Source organism: Notothenia rossii (genome assembly GCF_949606895.1).
Source record: "Notothenia rossii genome assembly, chromosome: 2".
NCBI lineage: Eukaryota > Metazoa > Chordata > Actinopteri > Perciformes > Nototheniidae > Notothenia > Notothenia rossii.
In genome coordinates, this window is record NC_136904.1 from 58,044,117 (window position 1) to 58,056,034 (window position 11,918).

At 39.1% G+C, this 11,918-nt stretch overlaps 1 protein-coding gene across 2 annotated transcripts in view; it reads left to right on the forward strand.

Moving 5' to 3' along the window:
- LOC307028837 (inactive dipeptidyl peptidase 10-like) overlaps positions 1–11,918 on the forward strand; it is a 500,108-nt gene extending 488,190 nt beyond the window's left edge. For both annotated transcript variants that reach the window (XM_079664182.1, XM_079664183.1), the window contains 6 exons: positions 4,666–4,720; positions 4,809–4,908; positions 5,574–5,632; positions 8,117–8,189; positions 8,580–8,653; positions 9,963–11,918. In XM_079664182.1, coding sequence (XP_079520308.1) covers positions 4,666–4,720; positions 4,809–4,908; positions 5,574–5,632; positions 8,117–8,189; positions 8,580–8,653; positions 9,963–10,100 — 499 coding nt within the window. In that variant the 3' untranslated portion in view covers positions 10,101–11,918. The remainder of the gene's footprint in view (positions 1–4,665; positions 4,721–4,808; positions 4,909–5,573; positions 5,633–8,116; positions 8,190–8,579; positions 8,654–9,962) is intronic.

The following is an 11,918-nucleotide window of genomic DNA, read 5'->3' on the forward strand; positions in this document are numbered from 1 at the left end:
ACAAACACAATACACACAAACGCAAAATTACACAAACACACACGTATACACAAATACACACTTACGAGCTTCCCCCAGACCAGTAATCCAAACGAAAATATTTTCCCTCCATGGTATTTTGATAATTTGCTCCGCTAATAATCCAACCCGATATCACGGCAAGACGTGAACATGTGACGATTTACCATGCTGGGAGACGTGAAGATGTCACGATTTCGTCCCTTCAAACGTGACAGTTACACGATATTGTTAACCCATGATAGCCAGTGGAGAAATGACCGGAAATGCCAATCAAATGCTACCCCGACGGTCGGTTGTTATTGTCAATATTAATATAATAATGATTTGTTTAATAGTCACACTCGATTACGCCGATTTTCTTGTTGCCCCAGCTGGTCAACACTTCTTTTAGCAGAAACAAAGGCTACATTCATGTATTAAATCGATGTTAATCCATGCGTGTGGATGTGGAATTAACGGACGTGACGTTGTGCAATTGAGCAACAGCTTCGGTTCATGTTAATTTACAAACTCTTCAACTACAACCGTAGATATATACACACAGTGACATTTGTATCTACAGATAAATATTAAGCCTGACAAAGTACTTAATGTCTAATATATTGCTTTCCTGCAATGTTAACTATGTTTAAGCATTTATGTGTTTATTATTTGTTTATTATTACACTGATATTATACATATGTATTATACTCTTATAAGATGTATGTAGATAGTATAAGAAATGTGCAGAATGACAGTTTAATGGTGGAGGCATACACACATATTGATAGATGTCTTGTAATGCACTGTTGAGGAACCTGCGACCCAAGTTTTTCATTCATTGCATAACTACACCGTAGTTGTGTATAATATATGTCAAAAAACCTTAGCCTAGAAAATCTTGAAATCTTGAAAGGGGTGTGCAAACTAGTCATTATATAGCCTACAGTCTTTAATTAACTATTAGTAGAGAATAATGAATAATGAATATACTTTATAGGGATCCTATTAATATCTAATAATAAAATTATAAATTCAATAACGTTCTTCAACCACCAGGTGTCCCTTTCTATCAGCTCTGCACCATTATGGTGTAAATACAGCCTATCTACCAATTGAATCAAATATAAAAGTCCGCCGAATTAGTGTTGATAATGCTATGAGACGTATTGTGTGAAAAGAAATGTAAGATGTTGTTGAATTGCTTATATATTTATGATCCACGTCACATTTTCAGTTTTGGCCGCAGTTTTCCTGTTTGTCTATAGTTTTCTCAGCAGGGCTCTATAAATAGAGAATTACGTCAGATATGTAATACTTAATGCAGCCGAACCGTGTATTACAATGCTATGTTATGTGATGACTTTCAAAGAGAAAGGCAAGCACACTCGGAATAAAGTATTATTTTATTTTTTAAAACGTTTTCAGATTTCACATCACATAAACACCAAATCCCAGCATGCATCGCGGCTAAACCATCCAATAATCGAGCTGAGGATCTTGCCTACGTCTGTTTCCGGTTTCGTTTATCACCGATGTATTTTGTTGTACACACATTCCTTCACATTTACATTTTAATTTGCATTAAAGTGTTTCGTGAGGACTTCTAACATGTTTTTAAATATAACTACGGTTGTAGTTGAAGAGTTTGTAAATTAACATGAACCGAAGCTGTTGCCTGGCAACGCAATCGCACAACGTCATGTCCGTTAATTCCACATCCACACCTATGATCCACACGCATGGATTAACATCGATTTAATAAATTAATGTAGCCTTTGTTTCTGCTAAAAGAGGTGTCGACCAGCTGGGGAAACAAGAAAATCGGCGTAATCAAGTGTGACTATTAAAAAATAAATCATCACGTCGGGGTAGCATTTGCTTGGCATTTCCGGTTATTTCTCCACTGGTTAACATGGGTTAACATTACCGTGTAACTGTTCACGTCTTGCCGTGATACCGGGTTTTAATAATCAATCAGATCGATGGATTCCAGAGAAGAGGAAACTTTAAAGGACTTTTTCTCAAAATGATCACTCGGTGACAGTCATTATATAATGTGACAGATTTTGCTTAATATTTGGAGTTCAACAACAATCCTGATATAATTAGAAAGCTAGGAATATCCTCTTTCCAACAGTGTATACAACTCAAAATGTGTCTTCGGGTCAATGCGACTGAATTTGATAGAGCAGGTCACATATGATAATGAGCAAAGTTTTATCCAATAATATGCTTGCCTTTCCTTTTTGTTGTTGGTAATAAACGCCACGCATTGTCTTTGCAGAATTCACTGCACTATAAAAGTATGTTTTGCCTGGTCAGCTTGAAAGGGTTAATATTACATAATGTAGAATACAATGCACTGTATGAATGTAAACATTGGGGAAGGCAAATGTGATGCATTTGATTTGAATATATTTCAATATTATTGCATGCAATCTCATAAATCCTTATTTTTCTGGGATTGTGGCGTTTTGGCCATGAAGGGGTCAATATCCAAAAATGCTCAAGGGATATCACCAGGCACCCTCCTGTATTTTGAAGAGGTACCTCTGTCACTACCCGATCTGCAGCTCTGCCCGATCTGCAGTGCGCATGTGCGAGGTGGTCCGCCATATTGGACAACTCCGGACGGCAACCCAAGAAGGACACTTGACACAGTGGCTTTTGGCAAAGCTGAAAAATAAAGATAGAGAGAGATGAGTTATTGTTATTACAACGTGACTTCACTATTATTTAAAAACTATTTTTATTGGGTTCTTTTATTTGGGGTTAAGTACATTGTCAGAATAAGTGAGAAATGGATTTAACTTCTGTTAGACAGCTATCATACTGAATAAATATTTACTGTGAATGTATGCAAAAATGTATGGCATATGGCTGTCCTTCTTGGGTTGCCGTCCAGAGTTGTCCAATATGGCGGACCACCTCGCACATGCGCACTGCAGATCGGGCAGAGCTGCAGATCGGGTAGTGACAACCTCCAAGCTACAAGGAACAGCAGAAAAAAATACTTTATCAGACGAAACAAGGTTCATCCAAAAATCAGGCTTTGGCTCCCGGACTATAGAGCTTTCTGCCCTATGTCAATCAAATTGTTAATAATATTAATATATATATACATGGCTTCTTTAACTGACAAATGACGTTCAGTTTTCATTATCTTTTAAGCCGGTAAATGCAAATTGTGCAAACAAATCTTTAAAAAATAGATGAATAGGTCCATTGATTGTAACAACATATATCGAGGTTGTTTGAACCTCCAGGAATGGCATCAGAATGATGGTCAGGCAAAGTTCCTGGACATCTACATAACTTTCATTTTGGAACTTTATTTGAGCTTTAAAACCTCTTAAGCCCCAAGGACCCGGTTCCGGGGCCGAAATCATGTCATTTGCAGGAAACAACGTCTAAGGAACCTTAATATTTAATAAACTATGAATATTTTGTTTCCATATAACGGGAAAAAAGTCATTTAACTGATCTTTTTCAAAATAAAAAAAAAAATAAAAACACACAATGCTAACATTGACCCTCTGAATTAGCCCCGAGCGAAAATTGCTAACCTATTACTGCACCGAAAATCACTCCTAGCTCCCTTATTACTTATCCTAGGTGCACATCCAACACATTGTACTTATGATCGCAAGGAGACACATAATCTAACGGTTCCCACCTCAACACTGAAAGATACAAACTCGCAACGTTATCAACAAAAACGTACATCAAAACATGTGGTGCTAGGTAGCCCACAACTTTAACATGGCTTTGTCTGTTCTAAACTGGTCTTCAATGGCATTAAAACGATAAAAACTATGCTGTAGTCAATCCATAGGTTAATATCCAATGTGACTGTGTCCCCTTTGAAATGTTCTGATAATCTATGAGCAATAAAAAAGCTTTTCCGTTGCTTGATATCAGAGCAGCGATATTTCTCCCCTCTGCTGCAAGCTTGCATGCGCAGAAACGCCACCTTTTTTTTAACATGAGTGTGTGCGGGACGATTTCCCTTGGATTATATTGGCTCTAACGGTCAGAAAGAGATGTCACATGTCAAAATCGAACAAAACAACCCAAATGGCCCCAGAAGAGTTTTTTTGTTAAATCTGTCTAAAAAGGTCAAATATCACTTGTTTTGCATCAATCTTCATACAGGGTACTTATTATATGTTGTACTTTGGATTCCTAAAGCTTTTAGTCTACTAACCCATCATCCAAGTTAGTTTTCACTATAAGTACAAAATATTCTTTGGACGGACACTATAATTTACAGTTTTTTACCATGTTCAATCTGAATTTTCTTTAAAATAAAAAACATCTATATTGATTCTGACTTTTCTACATCCAATTACCAGGCTTATCATTACTTTGAGAAAAAAGATTAATTTAACCCTTTTAAAAAAGAAGATATGGGCATTTGTTCTGGGAATGTCATTTTCGAGCCTGAAACCTGAAAAACAGGCTTGGGGCCTAACAGGTTTTAACAGGACATGTTAATTAAAAGGTTAATGAACATCTCAATATTTAGAAGGAAGACACTTCTTTGGCATACTATGATTCAGATGAATTTGTAAAGCCAAGGACAATCTTTTACTATGTGGTCTCATTAGGAATTGTTCTCTTTATCTTTGCTATGTAGTTAACCCTCTCAACATTTGTAGGCACTTGGTCAGACTTCCCTATATCGATCGCAACAGAGTTGGAGTATATGGAAAGGTAACACTACCTTTCTATCTAATTGATAAATAACCACATCAAATGTATGATGTTTCTTTGTTAAAGCAGCTGTCTTGTGTTTCTCCAGGCGTACGGAGGGTATCTGTCCTCCCTCCTGCTCCTCTCACACAGCTCCATGTTCCAGTGTGGTATCGCTGTGGCTCCCATCACCAACTGGAGACTCTACGGTATATCAGACCTCCTTACAGTTTAGCAAAGATTACAACACGTTGCTAATCCAAATTTGACAAGGCTGCCTGGGCTTGGAAAATGACGTTCCCCTACATGGAAACAGCAATTATGTTTCAAGGGGATACATATTTTCTCCCTGTTAATGTTTGTTTGAAATGTATCACAAATAAATGTATAATCAAAGTGAGAAGAAGTCTGCTTGGTAGAGACTGGGGTTGGTGGAAGGATAGATACCGCTGTTGTTGTCTTGGATGTCAACTTTTCTTTTTTTTTGTTTACGTCTCTAAGCTAAACAATGTATAAAACACACCTATGTAATGCAACAATCTAACTAGAGCAGTTCAGTTTGTTTTTGTCCAATTCACAACTTAGACAGCGTGTTTGAAACTGCAACCGTAATCAGGGTACAGTCCCCTCAAAACCTAATTAAGAATGCCGTTTTGTATTATGGGACTTGATACTGTAGGAAACAGGGTTACAAGGGCATCCAAACAGCCAGTAAACACAATTACTCCGTATCTGGTCATCAATACTGATTATTTTCAAAATATGTTGAGTGTCCACTGTCAAGTGAATTTGATATTCAAAGACATGGAGTGAAGGTATAGTGAAGGAAATACAACAGCACTGCTCACAATGTGTACGTTTTCTTTTCATAAAGGGTCGGCCCACACTGAGAAATACTTTGGCTTCCCAGCGAGAGACGATCACAAATACCAAGTAAGAACGTGCTACTATTTCCACAAAAGCATAAGTGCTTCATGTCGAGTAAACAGATAGAATGCATTCATTTATTCATTCTTCTCTCTGCTTGAATGAGACGTGTTCAGAACTCACACAATGTACTCCCAACATCTGAATACAAACTAGACTGGTGTAAACACTTTATCATAGCATTCAACATGTAAATGAGACGCAGGAGATTATATAATGTGTGAGACGAGCACAAAGCAGGGGGTCTGGAGCGATTTCATGCACACCTGTTATTTTCATTCATATGAGGGGTATTGTGCAGAGAGGGGGGAGTGAACCTCGCAGAGTGGTGTTCTTTCTCCTCTCAGACACTCACATTTCCTGTGTCATGCCTCTGGAACAGGTCGCTTCCACACCAAGTACTTTGTCGTAGGCTACTTAGATCCCAGCACTTAGTTCCCCCATGGAACTAAAGAGCAGATCGCGTTCACACCGGAATAAGTCCCTGAGGGAAGATTACGCAAATGAAGCCACTGACGTCTCTTCTTCTTCTTCTGCTTTGGGTTTACAGGCAGGCCGCAAACAACTTCACGGCGTATACTGCCACCCGAAGTCTCCGGCGGGAAGTCGTTGGGGACTGGCTTCAGTAGAAGCTACTGGGACTCCCAGCAACTTCTACTGAAGCCTTCAGAGTAAATCGCAGAACGCAGACACCTCCTCATCTCCACCGTTCCCATGTTTTCTTTTGTGTTGCCATAAGTTAGTCTCTCTCCGTTGGTGCGCTGGGCTAATGCTAATAATGCTAATGCCAGCAAATACAATGGAGGCTTCACAAAACTTTTCAGAGTTTTACGGGCCGTGGTTTGCAATTCGCCCAGCCGATAGAAATTGGAACTTATTTCTCCCCAGGAAAGTACCTGCTCTCTAGCAGAGACTCAACAGGGGGGAAAGTTCTCATGAACTAAGTTCTCTTTTTGGTGTGAACGCAAAATCCCAGGAACTATCGGAACTAAAAGGGAAAAGTATGGGGAAAAGTACTCCGGTGTGAAAGCGCCTCATGAGAGGATTTTACTCTTCACCTTTCTGCTGAGAGAGGATTCTACTCTTCAACTTTCTGATAAGACGGGTTGATTCTGTTCATCTTTGTGCTCGGTGGGCTCTAGCAGAAAAACATGTTTTTTATTTTTATCAAATTTGGAAATTGGAATTTAAAGTCGACAAGTATTTTATTTGTACCTTTTTGGTTGGGGACACACCAGAAAAAGGTGTGGTTCAGAGATGTCTGTCTGTGGTTGTTGTGGTATGTTTCAAATGCATTGTCCACGGATAAATAATTCCCCTGCTTTGTCAGTTTATGTGCTCTACACAGTACTGGAACTGATCTTGTTAACAGATTAGATTATTTGACCTGATGCTCTTTGTTTACCCCCTTAATATAAGACCATAACTTGAGGTTTGCTTAGAGCAGGGGTCGGCAACCCCTGGCACGCGTGCCAGCATTGGCACGCGGCACCGTAACCAGTGGCACACTAGGAATAAGTGGAATAAGTGTGCAAAAATATTTAAATTGTATTTTCGGATCCTGAACGAGACCGCCGCCAGAGCGCGTCTCCCCGTTACCTGCAGAAGGAAGCCATGCACGCAACACAGCCCCGCTCTCTTTAACTCCAGGTAACTTTCTGCCGCTTTCCTCCGTGGTGCAGTGCTGATCGTTTCACCACGGAGGAAAGCACTTCACTAATTGCAGTACCCATAAGGAGCTGTACAAATGCCGCAGTTTTTGCGTGGCTGTGTATTTAGTTGAAAGCCCAGTGGCGATCTGCTCATCTCTCATCGAAATAATATGCTACAAAGGGGCGGACTGGCCATCTGTGTGTTGAACTTTCCTGTCGGCTCCCAGACCGTAGTCGAGGAGGGCAGAAGCAACAAGCTTCAGGTTCAATAACCCACTTTAGCTTAAATGACTGGAGAGAGGCGAGCTCTTCTTGGGAGGCCGTTGCATTTATTTAGCTGTTCTTCTGTTTCACAAAATACATCACAGACCTCTGTTTTTCTGCTGCCTCGTTTCACTTCCAGAAACATACACACGTTCCCGATTCCCTAACTGTCGCTCTACCATCCACACACACATGCACAAGCCACACACCCCTCTCTCTCTTAAGGGGACAGCGATCTCATCTCACTCTGCATGACCCTAATATAGGTGTGCTCTGGAGAATCACAGAACGGACGATCGTCCTTATTATTATGCCGTTTAAACCAATTATTTAAATGTGTTTGTTAAATTCGGCATCATGTAAGTTGCAATGACAGGTCCACACACTGCTTCCAGCGAGGCTCCCCCGCCCTCCTGCTGATGATTCTCGATCGTTGGCACGCTGATAAACATTTTTTAAATGGCACTTCATATCAAAAAGGTTGCCGACCTCTGGCTTAGAGTAAATAAATGGGATGTTTTTGAGACAGTGTTTGGTCAGCGGATGCTCACGGTCCTGTTTTCTGTCCCTACAGATCTCCAGTCTGCTCAGAAACAGCACAGCATCGAGCCCTCTGAACTTTCTGATCATCCACGGCACAGCAGATGGTGAGGTTCAATACAGCAGATAGGTGGATGTATATAACGTGTATTGGCAGGACAACTCCAGGAATGGACTTTTGTTTTGTGGTATTCAATGTGTGTCTAACAGCATCTTAAAGATGACTGTTCTTGGCCTCCTGCCACTGTATTGGAGATTAAGAAAATATACCTAGTATGTTTAGGAACTTGCATACAGAAACATGTTTAAGTACAATCAGGGTCTTTCTTTGCATTGGTTGGTGGAATTTGGAAAGCTAATGTAACATTACATTTGCTGGGCACGCTTTGCCCAGCAATGCATTATCATTTACCTCCCAAATGTGGAAGTGTAATGGACTGAGAAGCTTTTGTGTCATGCTTGGTCACATTCTTATTTCAGTTGTCTGTCTCTTCCAGCCACCGTTCATTTCCAGCATTCTGCTGAGCTGGTCAAACTGCTGTCAGTGTTAAATGTGAACTACACTCTCCAGGTAACTGCTGCTTTCTTCTCTGAGGGACATCATGTTACGAACAAGACACATGTTGTCATATAACTGTTGTGTTATTGGTTTGAACATATACTAATTTAGTTCTTGTACAGACAACACTTAACATGTTGAGAAATGTGCACCTTAAACATTTTCAAAGAAAAACAAGAATAGAGATCTGAGCATTTATTGGAGTGGAACTTAAAAAAATAGAAATGTCACAGACACTTCTCCCTGATACTGACCTTTTCACTCTGAGTTAGATGTAAAGATTCATAGCATTCCCATGCTTTTACAGGGAGTATATTTTTGGAGACTGCAGCCACTTCGCTAAACAAAGCAAACAAACTGGGGTCAGGAAATAATATATAGTCAGCCCGGCTCTGTCCAAAGATAACATACACCGCGACAGGCCACTTCCTGTAGTCTATGCTGGTAGCCAGGCAACTGCTTTTGGCCAAGAAACATTTTGATCTGTTTTTGTTAAGATTAAACAAACAAGACATAAACCTTATATTTTATGTCAAGAACTTTAGATGTTATTCCCTTTGGACAAGAAGTGAACCTAGTCACCGTCACGTCCTCCATTGCTGTGTGTACTACCTTTTTAAAGCCCTACATGTAGCTAAGTATTTGTTTTTCTGTCTCCCAACTTGATTTATAAATACCAACACATTTTTAGACTTGCATTAAACATTCATGAAGTGAAAACACATAATGAAAGGGTTAAAGTTCCAAAACGAAAGCATGGATAACACCCAAGCCCAACATCCTCCGTTAGTATATCATAAGCCATTTCCTGAAACACATCCTTCTTTATCATTAATTTTACTCTGAATGGGACCATATATTACTAAATTAACATTATGCTGAATTGGAAAAGGCTTTAAACTAGAAGTTGAGAACATAAAATTGTCAGGAAAATGTTTTCTGTGTTAATCAATCAAATAATAAGTAGTGACATTGTCTTATAGACTTCTATATAATCTAAGGTTTTTTATTTTCCACTAGTGGATCACCCCCTGCTGGCCATCAGAGAAAATGCAGGTTAAAGGCCTTTCATAGTTGCTTCCATTTGTTGACCTAGGGGTTGGGTCTTGCTTTGGACAGCTCAGCTAAGCTAATGAGACGGTTTACTAATTACAGATTTAGTATAGTGTCTTATTCTCAGAAACAAAGTGAATTTCCAAAATTAAGGATTTGTAAGCATTAAACTGCTGTGTGATGTCACTGTCACTGGCGTTTAGAATACAATCAATTGAATACATTGAAGAAGAACAAATGACAGTTATTTGTATTTCCTGTTGCGTAGATTTTCCCAGATGAAGGCCACAGCATGGCCTCCAGCAGGAGCCAACACTACCTGCTGAACTCGGTGCTCACCTTCTTCAGGCGCTGCTTCAAGGAGAAGCAGGTCGTCGTCCCGCAGACGTCCAAAGAGTATGACTAACGTCCTGTGAAGAGACAGGTTTGTGAAGAACCAATGATTGTCATGAGCCAACAGAGAGAGGCTGTGATTTCCTGAAAGGCTGCTGTCTGTTAAAGCACTCCAGAAGCATTAGCATGTAGCATACTTAGCATTACGTTAGCTAGGACCTGTGTTAGGCTTCCAGTGAGGTCTTGTGAGATAGAAAATATGGATTTATTGTCACTGTAATTAGTACTTTAGATTGTACTTACTGTTTGTAATGTTTGAGCCATGTACTGATCACAAATGTCAGGGAATCAAAGAAACGTGTATATTTCTATTTTAAAATATTATTTTGGCTGACTGCTGTAACCTACTGTGACTATTTGTATTCACTGCAAACAAAATACTTCACTTGGGGGGCCATATCACAACAAAATGTGCAGGTGCCTTTACACCTTTCATGTATAATCAAATAATGAATGATGGATTACCAGAGCATCTGTTTCTTCAGTAACAGTTGAATGATTCATTTTAAGACTAAAAAACAATTGCCATATGGTGGTTTTCATCACTTTCAGGGAAACATTGTGAAACTTCTCTCCTTTGGGAATGCATTTGAATTTCTCTGAGGAAAGGTGGGGTGACATAACAATAACTGCACTTTGAAGTGATTAAAAACCTGTCTGGAATCAGTCATATTAAAAGCCATATTAACCTGTTTATCAACTCGCTGATTCTTCACTTTGTTCTGTTTATGTGTGAACTTTATCCTCTTCAGTTGAGAGCAGTGTTGTGTGAAAATGAAGTTAAAATGTTGTTTGCTAATCCGATATATTAAAGCGTGCTAACGCTGACATATAGGCATTTACAGGAACCAGAAAAAACTGGAACCGGTTCACAGTATTTTCTGCTGGCAAAGCTTCAAACAAACAAACAAACTAAAACATGACCTCCTTGTTCAAGGTTATACAAGTCAGTAAGCCTTATCACACTGGCAGGTCCTGCTGTTTCAATAGTTGGAGCCCAAATGTTGTTTTTTAGACATTATTTGTTCATATTTGAGTATATTGGCACCATTAGAGTTATGGCGAAACAGCTTTTAGCTTTAGTTATTTTTACAATGTAAGTATGTGGATTCTTCTGAAAACTTCCTCTACACGTTCTGAAGCGCCTTTTTTCTTTAATTTCTATGAAGATTTTCTCAGCTAATTTTCAAAGAGCGTTGAGTTTTGTAAATCAGATTCATGCAGTATATTTGGTTCTCTTTCAACTGTTACGAGCTTCACTGTGAAAGCTTTTGTCTTTCTCTTTTATGTCCATGTTTGCTACATATATTAAATAATATTAGCCTTTATGCATATCAGATCAGAAACGTCATTGCAGTCACACAGAATGTCCCATTGATAAGTCCACTCAATATTCACTATTCTTCCACAATAACAGTTATTTTGAGTGTAAATGAGCGACTGGATTCTTCACTGTTAAATATCCAAGAATGTGAAAGTAAGAAGAGATTTAAAAGGTCACAAACATGTTAATATTACCAATGTATTCTGTACAGAGTGCTTCACCAGACTTTTCTCAGCCCACACTGAGAAAACTGAAATGTCAACTTAAATTAAATGTATTATGTCAACAGGTGTCACATAACTGTATGCGGTTAGGTGAAAGCAATAATATGAAGTGGTTATACAAAATTATTTAATTAAAGTCAACGTTTCAGTTTTTTCAGCGCAGATCATTTCCTGACCATGATCCTGTGCTGCTTACACCTCTGCACTTGCTTGATTCTGTCCTATATTCTGACATTTGTATATTTGGGGAGCTTTATGTGCTGAAATAAAATTGTTAACAAGA